At 47.7% G+C, this 21,161-nt stretch overlaps 1 protein-coding gene across 1 annotated transcript in view; it reads right to left on the bottom strand.

Moving 5' to 3' along the window:
• The window catches only part of FKBP4 (FKBP prolyl isomerase 4), a 42,407-nt gene that overhangs the window by 3,352 nt on the left and 17,894 nt on the right, over positions 1–21,161 (bottom strand). The window contains exons 3-8 of the mRNA XM_056855899.1: positions 20,328–20,470; positions 16,851–16,971; positions 15,487–15,643; positions 13,290–13,380; positions 1,607–1,690; positions 24–209 (exon numbers count right to left, since the gene is read on the bottom strand). Of these exons, the coding sequence (XP_056711877.1) occupies positions 24–209; positions 1,607–1,690; positions 13,290–13,380; positions 15,487–15,643; positions 16,851–16,971; positions 20,328–20,470 (782 nt within the window). The remainder of the gene's footprint in view (positions 1–23; positions 210–1,606; positions 1,691–13,289; positions 13,381–15,486; positions 15,644–16,850; positions 16,972–20,327; positions 20,471–21,161) is intronic.

Genomic DNA, 21,161 nt, shown 5'->3' with positions numbered 1-21,161 from the left:
TGCATGCCCACTGTGCCACTTACCTTGTTGCAGTTCTCCAGGGCCTGGGAGAATTCTTTCAGCTTCAGGTGGCACATGGCCAAGTTAAGGTGGGCAGCAAGCCTCAAGCTTTTGGCCTTTTCCTCCTCTGCACCAGAGAGGCCCGATTCATGTTCCAGCCACAACACAATCTTTTTATACTGTAATGTTGCCCGTTTGTACTTCCCCTCCTGGAAAACAATGGAGTTTCAGCAAGAATGTCAAACTCAGATCACGCTAAGTGTCACTTTGCTCTGCTTAGACCTCACCTAGAGTATTGTGTTCAGTTTTGGAATGTGTCCAGAGGAGGGCAACAAAGATGGTGAGGGGTCTGGAGACCAAGTCCTAAGAGGAAAGGTTGAAGGAGCTGGGTATGTTTAGCCTGAAGAGGAGAAGACTGAGAGGGGATATGATAACCATGTTCAAGTACTCGAGGGGCTGTCATATGGAGGATGGTGCCGAGTTGTTTTCTGTTGCCCAAGAAGGTTGGACCAGAACTAATGGGTTGAAATGAACTCAAAAGAGTTTCTGTCTAGACATTAGGAAGAATTTTCTAGCAGTCAGAGCAGTTCCTCAGTGGAACAGGCTTCCTCAGGAGGTGGTAAGTGCTCCTTTCCTGGAGGTTTTTAAGCAGAGGTTAGATGGCCATCTGTCAGCAATGCTGATTCTATGACTTTAGGCAATCATGAGAAGGAGGCCATCTTGGCCATCTTCTGGGCATGGAGTAGGGGGTCACTGGTAGAGTGTGGGGGGGAGGTAGTTGTGAATTTCCTGCATTGTGCAGGGGGCTGGACTAGATGACCCTGGTGGTCCCTTCCAACTCTATGATTTTATTATTCAAATGCCCGCAGTTTTCTGAACAGGAACTCCCCTCCCCCTCCAGTGCCAGCAATTCTGAGATCCACAGATTTCTTACCCCTTGCCCCAGGATGCTCGCAGGATTTTGGTGGCGAGCAGCTGGTGCAGAGCCTGGGAACCTCCCACTCTGGCCATTCAAACAGCCAGCCAGCAGTGGGGATTGTTGGAGGCAGCAGTCGTCTGACTGGGGCCGGGCCCTTCCATACAGCGCTGGGCTGCTTCAGAAGCCTGGAGGCCACTGCCATGAAGGCAGCACTTTTGGCCGCAGCCTGGAGCAGCATCCAGGGCAAGCGTGTGAATGGCCCATGGCTGGCTTAGTCAAGGTGATCACAGAGCAGGGCTGTTCCCCCCTGCAGCCAAGCAGGTGGGTGGGGCTGGCAGCAGAGGCAATTGGCATGGAAGGCTGCTTTCAGGGGTGGAGTGACGGCCTGCTTCCCATGGGGGTTCCTACCAGCTTTCACATTGTAGTTGACGACTGCTACAAATTTCAGAATATTAACAACACTTAGTGAAATAGCTGCAAGGACTTATATCTCCTGACTGCCATAACCAGAAATCAGCTCCAACTGTTAGAAGACCAGCTTTTGTTGTTTGGACATTCTCTAATGTTGAAGAATACCTAAATTCAGGAGAGATGCCTATATCTCATCTCCTACAGGACTTGGTATATTCAAGGCGTAAGACCCAAAAACGTACTGGAGGAGGGGGACCAATCACCTGCTCCGCTCACCTTGAAATACTGGGTGCCCCTCTCCTTGGCCATGGAGCCTTGTTCCAGCTTCTCATCGGTGTTCATCTCCCAGGATTCCTTAGCCTGAACAGGGAAGAGATCAATCAGCTTAGTTACTTTTGAAGAGAGGACTCGTGAGAGAGCCCTGAGCGGGCACACAGATTGCCTGCTGCTGCTGCTGGACAACCCAGGAGGAGGAGGAGGAGGAGTGGAGCCGTTTGCAGAGGTCAAATCTTTTTGCCAGTAACAATAGGTTCTGTCCCACTTTCTGTAAAGTGCCCTTCAGGAAAAATAAAAGGAGTGGCTGAAGTTGAGGGACCCGAACAAGTACATACAGTGGGGGGAATGAAAAGGAGGTTTGGAATCTGCTAGGATTAAAGCCATTTGACAAACACTTTATCTATCAAATACTTTACAAAAAATTATATACGCACGTATTGACTAATGTAATGAATCTCACAGTTTCATAGAGCCTAAGGATTTATTATGATTTTTTTTTTAATCTGGGGAGAAATAGAAAGGGACGAGTTTATGGTCTAAAATGAATATTTCTTGGTTGGGAAGGATATCGGTAATAAAGATGAACGTACTTCCCAGACTAAATTTTTTATTTCAATTTCTGCCAATTGACATTCCCGACAGAACAATAGAAAGTTGGCAAAAACAAATCAATCGATTTGTTTGGAATGGGAAAAAACCGAGAATCAGATTCAAAGTGCTACAAGACGAAAAGAAAAGAGGAGGATAGGCATTACCTAATCTCAAACTATATTACCATGCTGCCTGTCTAACCTGGATTACAGAATGGATAAAACATCCTAAAATTAGACTTGTTGTTTTAGAACGAGCGGACCTCGGACAAGGTTTTCACAAAGTTCTGTGGGATTCTACAACAAAAATTCAAAAGGACAAAGCACCAGAAGACTGCGATGTTAAAATAGCGTTATTGAAAGTGTGAAAAAAATACAAAAAGAGAATAAGTCCTTCTCCACCATCCATAATGTCGCCAATCGAAGCTTATCACAATAATGTCAAATTAAAACCGGGTGTTCACTTTACTTACAATCAAATGATAGAGCCCACAGGAGAAATTAAGAGCCTGACCAAACTTCAAGAAAAATTTCAAAAACTGAATTGGCTGACCTATTTACAACTGAGGTCTAACTTACAAAAAGATTGTTTATACCCCCGGCCATTCCGTGAATTAACAGAATTTGAGCAGATAATATCCAAAAATGACTTTCACTTATTAGGAAAAATTTATAAGTTCCTTTTGAAATACGAAACAGAAGAACAAGTGAAACTTAATATGATAAAATGGATGCAAAACTTTGGAGAAATGATCAATATGGATTTATGGGAAAAACTTTGTACCTCTGAAATGAAATACACTGTGTGCCAAGAAGTGAAAGAAAATTGGTATAAAACATTTTACAGATGGTACTTGACCCCCCAATATGCTTTCCCAGATGACTACTCCTGGAAAAAGAGGCGCCTGCTGGAAATGTCAAGACACGGACGGTTCCTATTTTCATGTTTGGTGGACATGTCCAAAATTACAAATATATTGGGGAAAAATTCATTGAGAACTTGATGTTAGACACTAAGATAACATTTGATCCTAAATTTTATTTACTCAGTATAGTGCCACCAAACTTGCCCTTGAAACTCCATGACATTTTTAAATACGCTACAACCGCAGCCAGAACGGTTTTGGCAAGAACCTGGAAACAAACTCACATATCCGAAATAGAAGACTGTAAAGAAAAACTGTTGTTCTCTTCTCTGAGGATCAGAGGACATCTGATCAGCGGGGTGTTTCCTTTTCCTATGCTCAGGGAGAGGCAGGATATTAAACCTTTTGCTGCCTGCCCTCTGCTGGAAAACGCCCTGAACTGTCAATTCGAGGACTTCCATAGCAGTGAAAAGAGACAGGAAGCACATAACACGTAATACAATAACATAACACGTAATGCAGAAAAACATGCAAGAATAATTGGCTGTAAATACGTAACAACAGGTAACGTATTGTGAAAAAAAGTGATTGTTAGAACATTGGGTAATAACACTCAGGACAGAGTGGATGGTTACTGTACTTTTGAAGTTAGCGCATCGTGATCCTTTTATTAATATTCTTCACCCTGGGTGGGCAAGATGTCCTCTTCCCTCAGAGAAAGAAGGAGCCCTAGTAGGTAAGCCAAGGCTCCGTTCTCTTCTCTGAGGATCAGAGGACATCTGATCAGCGGGATTTTCAAAAGCTGTGTTATCTGGGTGGGATTAAGGATCCTTCGCTACTTGCTGCAGGACTTTTCTCCCAAAGGCCGCATCCGCAGAGGCATAGGTGTTGATTTTGTAGTGCCTGACGAATGTGGAGGGGCTTGACCAAGTGGCCGCTCTGCAGATTTCTTCCACTGATGCTTGCGCATCAAAGGCCGCTGAAGTCGATGGCTACGCACCGAGTGCGCTGTAATCCCCTGCGGAGAGGACATGCCAGAATGTTTGTAGCAGAGTTGAATGCATTGTTTGAGGCACTTGCTAATGCTTGGATTAGACATCTTGGATCCCTTGTTGGGTGGAGAAATTGACACAAAAAGGGCCTCCGAGCGTCTGAAGGGCTTAGTCCGCTTAAGATAAATTCGGAGTGCTCTCCTCAGATCCAAGGTGTGCCAGTTCTTTTCTCTTGGATGAGTCGGATTGGGGCAAAAAGATGGTAAGATTAGCTCTTGTTGTCTGTGAAAACCGGAGTTCACCTTTGGTATAAAAGTTGGGTCCGGCCTAAGGACCACTTTGTCTGCGTGGAATACGCAAAGGCTGTCCCTGGAAGAAAGAGCACCCAACTCCGAAACTTGTCTCGCTGAGGTGACTGCGACGAGAAAAAGAACCTTCATACGTAGGTAGGCTAAGGCGACCTCTCTCAAAGGTTCGAACGGTGGTTTAGTCAGGGCGTTTAGAACTAAGTTCAGACGCCAGGTAGGGAACCTGTGTACAGTAGGCGGAGATATGTAGGAAACCCCTTTTAGGAAGGTGGTGACGTGAGGGTGTCGAGTCGTGGGGTAGCCATCTAGATGGGTGAGTACAGTGGCTATGGCCGCGACCTGTCTGCGAAGAGTGGACGCCTTTAGTTTAAGGTCCAAACCATCTTGTAGAAAGCGTAGAAGGTCAGCTGTTGTAATGGTTAGGGGATCCAGTCGCTTTCTAGCACACCAGCGCACAAACATCTTCTAGGTAAAGTTGTATATGCGTTTTGTTGACCATTTTCTGGCTTCTAACATGGTGGACACTACCTGTTCTGAGTATCCCCAGCTCAGCATCCGCTGCCTTTCAAGTCCCAAGCGGTCAGTTTTAACCACGCCGGGTCCGGGTGCAAAATGGGGCCTTGTTGCAGAAGATCCCTGGGTACTGGGAGCTCCCACGGTTCTTGAATGGATAGTTCTCTCAGCGCTGGGAACCAAGGACGGCGAGGCCAGTGAGGCGCGATCAGGATGACGTGGGCCTGCTCTGTTCGAATCTTCCGGATAACCTTGGGGAGTATCGGGAGGGGCGGGAAGGCATATAGTGTCTCCCTTGGCCAAGGAGTCTCTAAGGCATCGACGCCCTCTGCCTCTGGGTGATTGTACCTGGAGAAGAATCTCTGTAGTTGTCGGTTCTTCGATGAGGCGAACAGATCCACTGACGGACGACCAAATCTCGCATGGATGAGGTGAAAGATTTCCCTTTTTATAGTCCATTCTCCTTCGTCCACCGTCTGTCTGCTCAGCCAGTCTACTTGCAAGTTTAGCACACCTTTTATGTGTTCCGCCCTTATTGAGGTGAGATGTTTTTCCGCCCAGTTGAGGATGATTAGGACCTCTGCGTGGAGGGAGGAGGAACGAGACCCTCCTTGCCTGTTTATATACTCTTTCGCTGACACATTGTCCGTTCTGATGAGGATGTGTCTGTTCTCTATCATTGGCTGGAACTGAAGAAGAGCTTTGTGGATGGCCCTCAACTCTAGTTTGTTGATATGGAGACGAGTCTCCGACGTTGTCCACTGACCCTGCGCTATGTGATGCTGTATAGTTGCTCCCCAGCCTTCTAAGCTCGCGTCCGTAAAAATCTGAATCGCGGAGTCTTGTATGTACGAGAGTCCTTTGGCCAGGTTTTCTCGGCGTACCCCCCACTTGAGGCTGCTCCTGACTTGTTGGGACAGAGCCATGCGAGGGTTTCTCTTTTGGGAGATCTGTACCTGGTAAGGTTTCAGGAACCATTGAAGAGACCTCATGTGTAGACGAGTCCATGGTACCAGACCTATGCAGGACACCATAAGGCCTTGGATACTTACTAGAGAAGAGAGACCCGCCGTTCTCGCCAACATGGTGGTTTTGGCTAGGGTGATCAGTTTGGAGATCTTGTCCTGAGGAAGGAACATCTTGTTTTGCGAAGTGTCGATGATGGCTCCCAGATGGTGTATTGATTGAACAGGCGTAGTTAGACTCTTTGACATGTTCACCAAGAAGCCGTGGTGGATCAAGGTCTGAACAACAACAAGGTGTAGTTGACCGTAGGTGAAGCGGAGGTATCTGCGATGGGATGGGTGTATCAAGATGTGAAGATACGCCTCCGTCAGGTCGATAGATGTAAGGTATGCCTGAGGTCGTAGAGCCTCCACAATGGAGCGGAGTGTCTCCATCCGGAAGTGTTTTTTGCAGACAAAGCGGTTGACATACTTCACATCCAGTATTGCCCTCCAATCTCCATTTCTTTTGGGCACTGTAAAGAAAAGGAGTACACCCCTTCTCGCCGCTCTGAGGTTGGGACGTGTTCTATTGCCTGGATCTCTAAGAGGCGTTGGATGGCTGCCTGGGTCCGAAGGGCTTTGTCTGGTCTTCGAGAGATCGGAGATATAACGTAACGATTTGGAGGGGGTCTTAGAAATTCTATGCTGTAGCCTTGGCGAATTAGTTGTTGCACCCAGGCATCTGTGTGAGGAGAGTCCCAGATGTTTGCAAAATAAATAAGTCTGCCCCCTACTGGAATTGCTGAAGAGTCATTGCTTGTTTTGTTTGTCACCAAATCGTGGTGACTTCTCTGGACCTTGGTTCTGGAAGGCAGATCCCTTTCCGAATCTTGAACCTCTCCTGAAGGATCCTCGGCCTGAACTCCAGCCGCCTCTTCGTCCATCGGATCTGGGGCGAGCCATGAAGTGGGAGGTCCGAAAGGTCCGAAAGGAATGTGAAAATGATGGTTTTCCATCTTTCTTGAGGTACTTAGGTAATGCTTTCTTCTTGTCTTTGGTCTCTATGAGGATGTCATCTAGCTTGGGACCGAAGAGACGACCTCCCTCAAAGGGGTATCCCAGAAGTATGGATTTTGACCCTGCGTCAGCCGACCAGGATCTAATCCAGGCTGCCCTTCTAGCCGCCGAGGACGCTGCCAAAGATTTTGCTGTGAAGGACATAGAATCCAGGGTAGCATCGGCCATGAAGTTGGAGGCTTTTAGGAGCCTGTTTAGGCCATCCAGCACTCTCTTGTTTTCCTGTGGAAGCAAGTCAATAATCTTCCTAATCCACATTATACTAGCTCTTGCCACCAGGGCTGCTGTGGCTGATGCCTGGATAGACAGAGCTGCAGTCTCATGCGCCTTTTTTGTGGCATAATCAATTTTTCTATCTAGGGGATCTTTTATGCTACCTGCCCCGTCCTCTGATATTAAGCCCGAGGATTGTAGATCTGTCACAGGGGCTTCTACCAGGGGTACTTGCAATAAGGTCATGGCTCTGGGTTCCAGGGTATACAACTTTTTTATTGAAGCTGGCACCTGCTTAGTTGACATGGGTTTTTGCCACTCTGCCTTAATTAAGTCTTCAAAATACTCAGGGAAAGGCACTGAAAGTGGTTTAGACTGTAACCTGGCAAAAAACTCCTTAGAACCCCTGAATTTAGTTTTGCTTTTAATAATTTCAGTGTCCTCATCTTCATGGAGGTCAAGGGCTGCCATGACTTTACATAAGAAGGACTGGTAGTCTTCTGCCTTGAATAAATGTGGGTGAGATCTTGGCCCTGGGCCCCCCCTTCTTGCTCCTCTTCTGAGGAGAACTGTCCTTCTTCTCTCTCCTCATCTTTGGAAGAGAGATGCTGGTGAACTGACTTGGAATTGGGGGGTGGGGGTGCCTTTCTGGCTGCCTTTGTTGTCCAGGCAGAGCTGGAACCTTGGGCTGTAGGCTCTGAACGCACAGAGCCTCTAGATGGGAAGGATGCCCTTGAACTCAGTGGCCCCCTGGAAGACGATTCCCCAAGGAGGGCAAATTCCTCTCTTAAAGCCCTTCTCATAAGCTCAAGCATCCCCTGCTCACTGCCCCCCCCCCCGCCGTTAAAAGGGGAAGGGAGGTTTGTACATTACGCCTGCACTGCACGTAGCCGATTCTCCCTTGGAGCTGGCAATACGGGCGGGCTCTGCGCTCTCACCCTCGTCACCCATCAGGGACGAACGGGGAGGCTCTGCGGTTGTTTTCTCGGCGCGCGTCTTTTTCGCGCCTTTTTCTCCGTCGTCCTCAGCCGGCTTCCTCTTTGATTTGGCCGCCGCGGCGGGAGTCTCCTGGCGCCGCTTGCCCTTCCCTCCGCAGTTTTCTGCTGGCTTGTGCCGGCGGGAGGGAAGGAGCTCCGTTGCCACTGCCTCATCTCCTGAGAGGAGTTCCTCCCCAGACTGCTCTGGCGACGACGCCATTTTCCTCAGAGAGGGAAAATATGGAGGCACAGGAGGAGGGGGGGAAAACGGAGCACAAAAGGACAAAGGCGGCCACGGGAGGAAGGGAACACAACGAACGGAGGGGAACAGTTGTTAGGAGACAGAAATATAGGATGGTAAGGTTGAAAGTAGAAGATTAAAGGAGTAAGTTGTAAGGCCTAACTACGGAGCTCGCTCCAACGCTGCTTCTCCCTCTGAGGCAGGAGGAGAATTGATAGTTCAGGGCGTTTTCCAGCAGAGGGAGAAGGAGAAAGAAGGAGCCCTCACAGGTAAGCCAAGGCTCCGGAATATGCCAGTATGGCCAGGATGACTTTCGAGTTAAATTTAAAATCCAGTGAATCTACAGAGCAATTTGATGATAAGTGGGCGTCATTTTATACTTATATGAATTGCAGTTAACTGAACGAAGTACGCTGGTTTAAATATCTATAACAGGCTATGCATTATTTTACATGTTTTAACTAACTGCTAAGCAAACTCTGGATTTTCATATAACAGTATATAAACATGACATAAGTAGAACTGAATGATATTTTGCAACAATGTTTTACGTAGAAAATGTTTTATAATCTATCATAAATGACCAAATGTACACAACTGAGCTTATTTTCTAATATTGTATTGTTTTTACATATATAACGCCTTACCCTTCCCTCTTTTTTCCTGTACCCTACCATTTATACAAATAAAAATCTTTTAAAAAAAGGGGAAAAAAGGATTTATTATGATTTTTCCTATTTTGTATGAGTTCCGTCACTCACTGGGCCTTTCCAAGGAGCATGATCTCATCAGAGCATCCTCTCTGGCATTTTGACTCATGACTAAGCAGCCATGCAGATGACAAAGGATTTGTCCCTCGCCTAGGAGGAGCTGCTAATCTTTCTTTTCTTGCCCTCAATCTTTCAAGTAAATTACAGGCTTCAGGACTGCCCCAGGCTGAAGTCAGCAAGAAGCAGCGCCCCAAACCCTAGCACAGAGCAGCCAAACTCTGTAAAGCTCCCCACCCAGTGAGATCAGGTGGGCCTTTCCTGAACTCATTTAGCAGCAGTGGCTTCTGATGGGACATGTGCCTGCCCTCGGGCAGGGGCCAGGAGCCGTGCCAGCTGGACTCAGGGTAACAAGCTCTGTTTGCTTTTCTCTGCCTGTTCCTCTTTTCAACTGAGTGCCCAGTGCCCTGTGTGTGTGTGTGTGTGAGCACGCGCTATCAAGTCACAGCTGACTTATGGCGACTCCTAGTGGGGTTTTCAAGGCAAGAGACGTTCAGAGGTGGCTTGCCACTGCCTGCCTTTGCGTAGCCACCCTGGACTTCCTTGGTGGTCTCCCATCCAAGTACTAACCAGGGCTGACCCTGCTTAGCTTCTGGGATCTGACAAAATCAGGCTGGCCTGGGGGGCCTATCCAGGTCAGTGTGCCCAGTAGTTTACCTTCGCCCAAACCCTTTTCTTTCACCGCTGACCACACATGCAAAGCCCCAGCACAAGCAGTCCCTCTGCCACTTCACTATGTGTGTGGAATGACACACTGCTTCGCACTCTGAGCATCTGTGCCTTGGTTACAATGCATCCCTCACCCTTGAACCCCAGTCCCTAGGAACCTTGACACCTTTTGTTGGTTCTGCTTGAATGCTCTTTTGATACACGTTTTTAAATGTCTTCCACCCGCCTGCCACTCAAGGCAGCTTTGTCTTTAGGATAAAAGACACGCAGCTCAGGGAGAGGATCTGGGCACTTCCCATTTAACAACTCCCTAATAACTGGAGGTGGTGACAGCAGATGGCCACAATCACTCCACCCAGAGTTAACAAAGACAGGTGGAAGGAGATTATGATCTCCAGAGGACCTGCTTCAGGTGCCTCCCCCATCTGGGCTGGCAACCCAAGAAAGGGTCTTCTCACTAGATGTTGGAACTCCCACCCCCCAAGAGATTAATATATTTCCCTCTATCATCGTCTTCCATTTGGCATACCCCCAATAAAGGTTATTGGTCGGTTTTTGGTATCGCGTTTATACTGTTTTATTGAATTATTTTATATATTATTTTAAGTGCTGCTTTACTGTCCAAATGCTTTCATGTTTGCCAACTTGGGGACCCTGTTTGGATGGAGAATGTTTTAAATAAATACAGCCTCTTACTCCTTCCACTTGTGTAGCCATGTCCTGTGTTCCAGAGCACATTTCTCTGGCTTGAAATACTTCCTACCCAACTTCCTGAGTGCCCCACGTATGGACAGAAAGCACCTATCCTTCAGGGCGGGACTGCCCTCTTCTCCGTTGTATCTGGGCCAGGAGCTCCTGCATCTGATCCACCAACTCTGAGTGGCCCCTCCGGTCCATCCTTGGGTAACTCAGAGGCTGGCCTACCCCTGAAAATCACCTGGAAACTTCAGCCGGCTCAGAACACAGCAGCCTAATTATATCAGTGGCAGCTGATGGGGAACATCTCACCTATCTTAAAGCTGCCTGCCAGTTGGCCTGCAAGTCCAACTTAAGGTGCTTTACAGCCAAGGGCCTACGTATCTCAAGGACTGTTTCCTGCCCTATTTTCCCATGTGCCTCCATCAACTAGAGCCCCCGCCTTTTCCACTCTAGCTCCCACTTTGTGCAAGGGGCTCCCTGAGAAGGAACAGCCTTTAGGAAATTCCAGGAGGTGCTGGGCTTCCCAGGCCTCCCACTGTGGTGCCACCAGTCCAAAGGGCGGAGAGAAGCAAAGAGGGGAGGAAAGAGAATTAGTGTCTTAGGCCAACCTGAGCTGCCCTCCTCCTCTGAGGAAGAGGAGGAGTGGGAACCTGGGCCCGTTCCTCCAAGGACCACACTGGAACAGCAGGAACAGGCATCAGAGCCACCAAGACCAATGACAGGGGATGAGGGCTGCTCATTCTGGCAGCAAACAGAACAGCAAGAAGAGCAGGACTTCTCGCCTGCAAGTTCTCCCAAGCCGGCTGAAAAGCAGAGAATCAGGGCCCGGCTTCAATTAAGGGAAAGACGGCAAAATGCCAGGTGGGCCTTGAAAGAGAGAAAGAAGACAATTAAGCCTAATCAGGGAGGAGTGGAAGTATCTGGAACTGCTAGGCTGATAAAAGGCCAGGCAGATTGCCTGAGTTCTTGTGGGTTCAACACATGTTGAAGGTCACTGACTGAGAGAAGCTCCAAGCAACTGAAGCTATCTCAGTTAACCCCGCCGTGCTAGCTGACGTCTGATCTGATAAACAAGGAGGTTGTGCTGGTAAGTGCCTCTACTCCTTTACCTGCTAATTACCTTAGTCTAGCCCAGTCCACGGGAAGAAAATAGCCTGCGTCAGGCTCTGGGCAACACAGTGCTCCCATTGCTGTTGTTGAAACCAGAGACCAAGCCTCCGGTCTGGTTACTGCCTGCACGCTACACTCCTGCCTGAGCACGACAAGTAGAGAAGGAAAGGAAGCCATGTCATTGACATCACTACGTCACTCCTAGGTAAAATCCAGAAGTGTCATCAGGTAGTTTTAAGAATTGCCAGAAACTCTACGGTAATACCCAGAAGTGAGGTAGTGACCAGTCTGCATGACCAACCAACGCTCCGCCCCCCCCCCCCCCCGCCCTGGGCAACCTGAGGAGGTTCTGCGAGGCCAATGTATTTGCCTGGGCTTTTACCAAGGTATAAACTTCAGGTGACTTTTTTTGAGGGGGGGAATCAGAGGTTTCATTTTGTATGTTAAAGATTATGATGTCTTCGTGATTTGTAAACTGCCTTGAGCCGCAAGGAAAGGCAGGATATAAACATTTTTTAAAAAAACCTAAGTACTACCGTGAGAAAGGAGGGCAATGCTGAATAACCATAAGGAAGGTACAGGATCCAAGCCAGGAATTTCACAGGAAGCCATTTATGTGCCTCAGTTCCCATCACTCAATATATCCTAATAGTTCGCTAATACATGTAATATAATTCTGACTGCCATGAACACACAAACACACCACACAGAGCCCTCAGCTGGGCAAAGGGAAGCGAAATCCCTGAAGCTGCCTGAGACTGAACCAGGCCCCCCCTCGGGATGCCCCGGTCAGCCTTGCCCCCCCTGACTATCCGGGGCCTTCCGCTACACCTGCTCGGCAATCCCTTTTCTTAAGCTGCAGGTGCTGGTGACTGAAACTGGACCTTCTACTCATTTATTTATAGTCCACCTTTCTCACAGGGACTCCAGGCAGATTACACAGAGTGAGTCAATATAATCAACAAGATGGGACATTCAACAAACAGTAAAATAGGATTTGGGTTGTGGGTCCAACCAGAGGTCTAAAAACAGAACTAAAGCAAAGGCATAAATGTTAACATGACACATTGAATGATGCAAAATTACCCAATTGGAACCAACCCACCACAAACGATGCCCCAGTAGCACAGACAACAGTCCCCAATAATTCATCAATGCAACTTTGTGATGCCTTTGGTACAGTACCACCCTATGGCCTATGTAGAAAAGCCTCTTGAATAATTCAGTTTTGCATAGTCTGCGGAAAGCCAGGGGGAGCCTTCTTGACCTCCTCAGGCAGGCCGTTCCACAAGGTGGGGGCCACAACGGAGAAGCCACGTGCTTTTGCCCATTTACAGGTTGGCACCTGCAGAAGGCCCTGCTCAGAACAAAGCTGTCGTGGTGGCGCAATGGGGGGGGGGGAGAGAGACGGTCTCACAGCTACGAGGGTCCGAGGCCACGAAGGGCTTTGTATGTGACGGCCAACACTTTAAATTGAGCCTGGCAACTGATGGGCAGCCAGTGGAGTGACAGCAGAATGGGAGTGACATGCACGGGCCATCTAGCTCCTGACAACAGCTGAGTTGCGGCACTCTGCATGAATGGGAGTTTCTGGGTGGACTTTGAACGGAGAGCCACGTACAGGGCACGGCAGTGGTCTACTACTTGCCAAGCAGAAGCTCTACCACTGAGGTGCAGCCCCCAGTCATTAAAAATAAGTACCCTCCTCACGTACCTTTTCAAAGCTTTTCAGTCTAATGTCGTACTGTAGTTCAGCATCCGGTGGGATCTGAAACTTCTCTTTTCCAGCGCTTCCAAAACCATAGCTGTGAGGGATATGAAAAGGTTGTGAGAGATTTGGGTTGGCCTACTTTTGTTCTCTCTCAAAAAGAAACCCCTCGGCTAAGCAGAACTGTGCTTCCCCAACGTTTTTGAGCCTGTGGGCACTGCAGAAATTTTCAGGGAGTGCAGTAGGCACATTCACAAGGTAAGATCCACCACCGTGCTGGGAGTTTTCATATAAAATTGGGATTTATAGGCATTCTGGCTGAAGTTTTGCCTAGCTTCTTTTAAGTGGAGATGGTGGGGGACCGAATTTGCTACTGAGAGGCAGGCCCTTCCCATGAGCATGACACCCTGTTCCAAAACAGCCTATACGGTTTGACACCAAAGTACTATTTCACTCTCCGGCACTGTGATAAAAGTCCTCTACATACTTCAATCAAAATAATTCTTATAGCACAAGCGAAATCTGAAGATCAGACTGCAATCCTACGCACACTTTCCTAGGAGTAAGTCCACTGAGTATACTGAGAATTACTTCTTAGAACAGGACTGGGCTGAATGCATTATTTGAAGCACACTGGAGATGGCGTGGAATTGGCTTTCTGAAGACCCCACCTTGCCCAAGGCAAAATGAACGTGGCAGAAGGCAAACACGAACCGGTGACTTCCTGCTTTGCAGCTCACAATCCTCCCAGTGGGGAGAAAGGTGGGGTTATAAATTAAGTAAATAATAAACAAAAGTGCATTCCCATCTTAATTTGTTAAAATAAAGCTTAACACCCCAAAGGTTTGGCTGCACTATGACCAAATTCAGACGTGCCACTTGAAGCTCTTTTCAGCTCTTTCCCCAGCACTGGTACACGTGTGTGAAACACACAAAGGCCATTCTAAATGTGTTTGCGCTCAGCTTCTGAATCTACTTATGGTAATGCACCAAGGCTAAACCCTCCTGTGCTTTACAAAGCATGACTTCATTATGAGCTGTGAGGGGGGACATCCCAAGTGCAAACTGTACTTCAGCCATGAGCTTGCTGGGTAGCCCTGAGCCAACCCACTCCTCTCCCCGCCCATCTCCTATATGGGAATACTACTGACCTGCCTTTTGGGGCCTTGAAGGTTTGCTTGCTCTGAAAACTCTGGGCCCTTTCAACACTTATAGAGCATTTCGAATCCTCTGAATGAAATATTTTAAAACAGGAACTGCTAATTCTGTTCTGTGGCCAGTAATATTTGTGTGGCTGGTCCACACCACAAGAAAGAAGCCCCCCACCCCCCCAAGAATTCAGGCTTCAATAAAGCGGGAATCCTGTCCTTATCGGAGCCTTGCAATATCACCACGCAGAGAAGCAGCTCCTGCGGGACTTGCTTGTAACAGGCATGAAAAGGAGCCCAGATTAGTGGTTTCAATAACAGCAGCTTACATAAGTGCTCCACAGAGCATTCCTAACTGAACCTGTAAATAAAAAAACAGCAGTTCACAAATGACACACAAACTCTGCAGGATGAACTCAACACTGGGAAGGGTGGTGTGGAGTCCACTTCCCCAGAGCTGCTGCCTGGCTAAGTGCAGAGCATGCTTGGGCCCAGCCAGCTGCTCTAGGGGACCCAGCACAGATCCATGATTTTGAGTCTGTTCTCAGGCAAAGCGAAAAGCAAGCTCTGCAGAGCAAAGATGGGCAATACGTCTGTCCGGGCACTGCACTGCCAGCTTGGACCCCGTCAACAACACTCAGAAGGGCAGCAACGAGCCACCCTGTATGGCTGAGCACTGAGCAGGGCCTGCAGACAAAGGGCGGGGCCATCCATCCTCCGCAGAGCCATCTCAAATGTGGTTACCAGCACTGGGAGGCCTGAAAGCCAAGTGGCTGCCCAACTGAGCGAGAATGAGGAGAGGGCAGGAGGGGCTTGTCCCAGGATGAGCTGCCGGAAGGAACCCCCCGCACATTCCTGACATGCATGGGGGGGATACCAGGACAAACCCCAATGGCCACCATGCTGCCTGTGGGTGGTGCACCAGGGATGACAGCTGTAGAGGCGTAACCCCACCCACTTGCCAACAAGGAATCCCTCCATCAACTTTCAGGTCTGGGTTTCCATTGACACACTCCTCTGGACTGGCCAACTGAGGAGAGGGGCCAGGGACATACCTGGGCTTGAGATACACCACACACTCCTCTGACTTCTCCATGTTCTGCAGCGCTTTGTCCAGGCCAGTGGGAAGGTCGTAGTTTTCCCCCTCTCCCACTTCAAATCGCAGCTCCCGCTTGTCAAACAGTCTGTCTCCGTGCCGACCTTCTATCTCAACTGGTACAAAAGAGTCTCTAATTTAAATGGAGTTGAGACTGTGTACCTAATATGCTCAGAGTATTTATACAGCTCTGCCATTATCAGTAAGCTAAAATTATACATATCTGTGACCAATTCAAGGGAACAAAAGTTTGACTTGGTTTCTACGTGAGAAAGTGTACCAAAAATGAACAACTGGAGCCAGATCCTGGGCATTTGTAATGAAGGGGGGGAGGGAGGGTAGTTTGCCCAACTCTACTTCCGCTGTTAGCGAGATGGGAGGAAGCTGCCTAGCAAGGCTCTGAGGCTCCAAACCTTGGGAATGGGGGGTTGGGGGTTGAAGGGTACAGATCCTCTCCCTTGGGTCACATCCCCAAGGAGAAAGAGAAAACAGTGTCACGGCCACTGGACTCAAGCATCCACACAAAGAGGTTAATTTCTGCAACTGCAGAATGCTTTTTGTTAACTTTTACCAGGCAGAGAGAACATAACATCTCAGTGGGTGAGGGATATCCAGAATGCTTTCTCCCATTCATCTTCTGCTTAATCTTAATTTTTTCTTTTGTGGGGTGGGGTGGGTGGGTCCTGTCTCCTGAGAAGCAACCAATTCCAGGAATGCCTCCTTCACTGAGAAGTGGCAACAGCAGACACAGAGGCATCAAATGGGCGGATGACACCAGGGTTGTTCTACAGAGGAAGGCCATGGCAAACCACTTCTGTTAGTCTCTTGCCTTGAAAGCCCTACTGGGTTTCCATAAGTCAGCTGCGACCTGATGGCACTTTACACACACATATGCAAATATTTTCTACTGAACACTGCAATTGTCTTCATTATCTAACAAGAAGAAAAACCTTCTGATGCCAGTACTGTGAAACACAGAAACCTCCTGGGGCAAACTCCCCCTTTCCTGCTTAACCACAGTGAAATAGTTGATCGAACCCGGCTAATCAGTGCTGTGCTGAACCTAGAATCTGAATCCCAGTGTGAGGTCGGTGCTGACAAACTGCTTGACCAGTTAAAGAGAGGAAGGGTGGAATCTGCTCCAGCGGAGAGAGTGGCTCCAGGTGCCTGTTTCGGCAGCCGATTCTCAGTGTGCAGCAACCGGCCCCCGGCGGCAACAGCATCGCCTCCTTGGGATCTGGACTCCTGACACCCCCTTGAAACGTTTCCTACTGACTGACCCTCTTCATCGTTCTTCAGCTTGCCTTTCCAAAAGACACTTACTTTCTACCAGGGCTCCCTCGTTTGGTTTGGAATAGCCTTCTCCCTTCTTCCGGATTCTTTGGATTATTCCACCATCTTCATCATCAGTGAGGTCTTTCCCCTTGAAGTCAAAGAGCTCAATCTGCAGAAGACCAAACAGAACACTGAAAACTCAGGTTTATTTCTAACAAAAGTGTAGCAAAATGCAGGAAGAGAGCAGGAAAAAATGGCATTAACAGATGAGCGATTAGAAAATAAATCTCTGCTGAGGAACTGCTTACTTATTTCTAATGTAAATTTATTTTACGTTGCTTTTCCACCCGATCAGGATCCCCAAGGCAATAACCATGAAAATGTTAAAATATTTGAACAATTAAAAACATTTTAAAATATAGTATAATTCAGTAAAAACCCAAACATACAGAACCAGGGAGAAGGCCAATAATGGTTACTGGGGGTATGACAAAGGAAACAAAGTCTTCACCTGCTGGCAGAAGGAACCTGGAGAGGGAGTTCTAAAGTTCTGGATCTACAGCAGTGAAAGCCTTCCCCGGGTCGCCACCTCTCTAGCCTCAGATGGCGGGGCCAACCCAAACAGGGCCTCCAAAGAGGATCAAAGTGAACACGTAGTTCACAAGGGAGAAGGAGCCAGCGTGGTATCATGGTTAAGAGTGGAGGAGTCTAATCTGGAGGACTGGGTTTAATTCCCCGCTCCTCCACATGAGTGGCGGACTCTAATCTGGTGAACCAGGTTGGTTTCCTCTCTCCTCCACATGAAGCCTGCTGGGTGACCTTGGGCCAGTCACAGTTCTCTCTGAACTCTCTCAGCCCCACCTCCCTCACAAGGTGTCTGTTGTGTGGAGGGGAAGGTGATTGTAAGCCAGTTTGATTCTCCTTAAAAGGCAGAGAAAGTTGGCATATATAAACCAACTCTTAAGGCCTGTTGGTCCCAGGCCACACAGTGCTTTAAAGGTCAATAACAGCATCTTGAATTGACCCCAGAAGCAAACTGGAAACCAGAGTAGATGGAACAAGGCTGAAGTGATAGGGTCCCTAAGACCCACTCCGCTCTGGCTGCAACATTCTGTACCAACTGTAGCTTCCAGATGGCATAATCTGGCATGATTGTTTAAACCTGAAATTCCTTTTAAAGAATTTCAATTTTGAACAATTTTGCCAAATTAAAAACAAAATGGAAGTACATTAAAATGTAGCCCACTGTAATACCATTGTCAAAACCAACCAGCAGCTCCAGTCCTAGACTAGGGAATGGCTTCTTCTCCCACATGAACCCTCATCGCACGAGCAAGCAAAGAGTTTCAGCAGAGATCCCGCTGAACATGGAAGCAGCATAGAAGCTACACACGAGGCAACAAGCAGCAGGACCTCTTTGGAGGAAGTACCCGCATCGCTGAGCTCCCCACCCAAAGCACCTCTTCTGCCAACTTCTTTAAAAAAACGGGAAGACCCCTGAACATGTCATGTGAATGGTTTTAACCCCACAGTAGTATTTTAGCACACCTGTTAAGACTGGTTCTTTCTATTTTACTTATCGATGTGGTTTTATGGGGGAAATTCCTTGTTTCCTTTTGGTCCTGCTTTACCCTTAGACTCCTCCGGCAAGTCAGTCTCCTCAGTTAAGTCTAGAGCCACGATAGCCTTAGAGAGCAGACTCTGGTAATCCTCACCCTCGACAATAGAGGGCTCTTCATCAAACACGAACTCCCCCTCCTCCTCGTCAGAATCTATAATGGGAGGGGAGTACTCTACCCTGTGGATGGGGCCGGCTCCTGAGGAGGAGGCTTTCATAGCCACCTTTGTGGGCCATTGTCTACCTGCCTTAGAATAAGAACGCTGGGCTTCCCCTTCTTCAGAAATTAGCTAATAGCTTAGATCTCAGTGCAGAGACGCACTGTGACTCCGCTCTTCCCGTTGAGGCAGAATGCAAACTGAGCCAGCAGGGTGATTCCTGCCCAGGAGACAGGAAATGAAGAGTTGGCCCTGCCTCCCCAAGCGTGCAATGGGGATCAGCCACAGTTTCCACGATGCCCTTCCCTCAGAGCAAGAAGCCCTTGTCTTGCACAAAGTGCTTCCCACCGCAAGTGGTCAGGATTCAGAGTTCAGCTGAAGCCTCCAGGCTGTGAGACTGATTACAGTCTCCGAAGACTGCACGGCACAGATAAATCACGTTTAGGGACCGGCTCCAATGCATGGACTCCCGTTAGAGATATACCCTGAAGAGACGCAGCAGCCATGTGGTCAGGATCCACCTGCCAACTGCATCCATTTCAGGCGTGCAAACAAACATCCTGACCAATAACCACTGGGAGAGCTTATCTACCAATTATATTAATATCCGCAGAACTGAACCACTGATCCTCACAACGCACAGTCTGTAGCACGGATCTTTGGGCAAATAGCTGTGATGCATCCCCTTAGATTTATAGTCAGGGCCATGTAATTTCCATGCAGTCACTGAGGGAGGGCTTGGACACAGAACTCAGCACCCTCCTAAGCCTTTCAGCATTCATTCTAGAACACCTGCACACCCAGCTGTTACAGCTGCAAAGGACAACTTCTGGGGAAATCTCCACAGCCAGAGTGATCAGTGCCTTGAAAAGGCACCGTAGTGTTCTGAGGTGATGGGTGTTCTGCTGCCTCCTTAGTGTTATTTTTTATTTTTGCTGCCATCAAAGGCTCTCGTCTTAGACTTCTTAGTTGAACCCAGAGAACAGGGTGGCATAGTTATGTCTGGGAGAATGTACCTAACTGAAACCATTAGGCTTATGAACTTTACTGGAATTGCTACACTGTAATACTTTTAAACAAAGTGTTTAAGAGAAAACTGTTTTATTTAGAATAAAGGATGGCCTTTTACCTTGGAGCCACCCCCACCCCCATGAACTGACTGTTCTGTCATTTCTTCTATAAAGTTTCTTAAATAGACCCAACTACAAAGTCTTATTTTCTCACTATCTGCCACTAAGGCTAATAACTTACACTTCTCTCTCTCACTCCACACTGTTCATCCGCTCAACCCGCTCCCCATATGCACACTGAACACTCTCTCTCTACAAATCTGTCAACCCTAGAGTACAGCGACCATTCCATCATAACCCACTTCAATCCCCCATCCGGCCTCACTCTTTCTTACTTAAATTTTAACTCACAGCAGCATACATATAAAACCCAAAATTAAATCACAGAAATAAAACACACAAAAATATTTACATACCCAAACACCCCAGGAGGTACAGGGACAGCCTCTTTCCCGTCTGTCCACCCCTCCCTCCCCCCCCCCAAAAATGCAGAGCGCCAGCCTTTTTATCCAGTTTCCTTGCCTGGCCTGCCCTCTCCCAACCTCATCCTCCTTTCACCAGCTGAGTGGTCGTCTTCACCACTAGGATCCCATTCGGAAGCACAGAGCATCCAGGAGCTCTTCAAACTGCAACCTTGCTGCTTCTGCCACAGATGCTTAGGAGGTCATCTCCAACTCACCTCAAAAATCAGCGTGGCATTGGCAGGTATCTTGGGAGGGCTGCCAGCAGAGCCATAGGCATATTCTGGTTTGCAAGTAATCCGACAAAGCTCCCCAATAGTCATCGTTCCCACAGCAATGTCCCACGCTTTGATAACTTCACCTACACAAAAAAGCAGAAATTGATGACATGATTAATACAATAAAAAACCTTCAATATAAGGGTATAATCCCTCTTGCATGGAAATGGTAAGTTATGGCACCCCCTTACCCCTCAGGAGAGAAGGGGGGGCAAGGCAATTGACAAATCCAAAAGAAGGTTGAGGGAAAAGGGTGTATCTATAATTAAAAAGACATGATACAAAAAATTAGTAAACTAATAAATAGATACCACTAACACCAAGCTACTGTTCAAAACCTTCTCACGATAGAACAAAACAAAGGGTCAAATGCATTCCGGCAAAGCCTTCACTAGGGATCCAGTTTCACCATAAGACAAATTAACAAAAACCGTTTGCACAGAATGGAGGGCATCTTTTAGCCACAACAAAATCCTTAAAAGATACACCCACAAGAGTAAAGTAAAATTTCAAAGCTGCTGCTAAGCTAGAGCTGTCCCATAAAACCAAGCAAGGCCAATTTCTGTTTACAGGTCCTTTTAAAGTGACCTAAAAAAGATAATTGCCAAACTAAAAAGTTTTTACCAACCAAGACATAGTTAAGAAATTGACTTAATTTTCCATCAGAAGTACACATTGAGTTACCATAAACCACTATAAAGGATTTAAATATATCTTGGCAACACTGATTTGCCATCACCTAAGAAACAATTAAAGACGATTTATTTGAATGCG

The sequence above is a fragment of the Euleptes europaea genome, chromosome 9 (genome assembly GCF_029931775.1).
Source record: "Euleptes europaea isolate rEulEur1 chromosome 9, rEulEur1.hap1, whole genome shotgun sequence".
Taxonomy (NCBI): domain Eukaryota; kingdom Metazoa; phylum Chordata; class Lepidosauria; order Squamata; family Sphaerodactylidae; genus Euleptes; species Euleptes europaea.
This window is presented reverse-complemented; position numbering and strand designations above follow the sequence as displayed.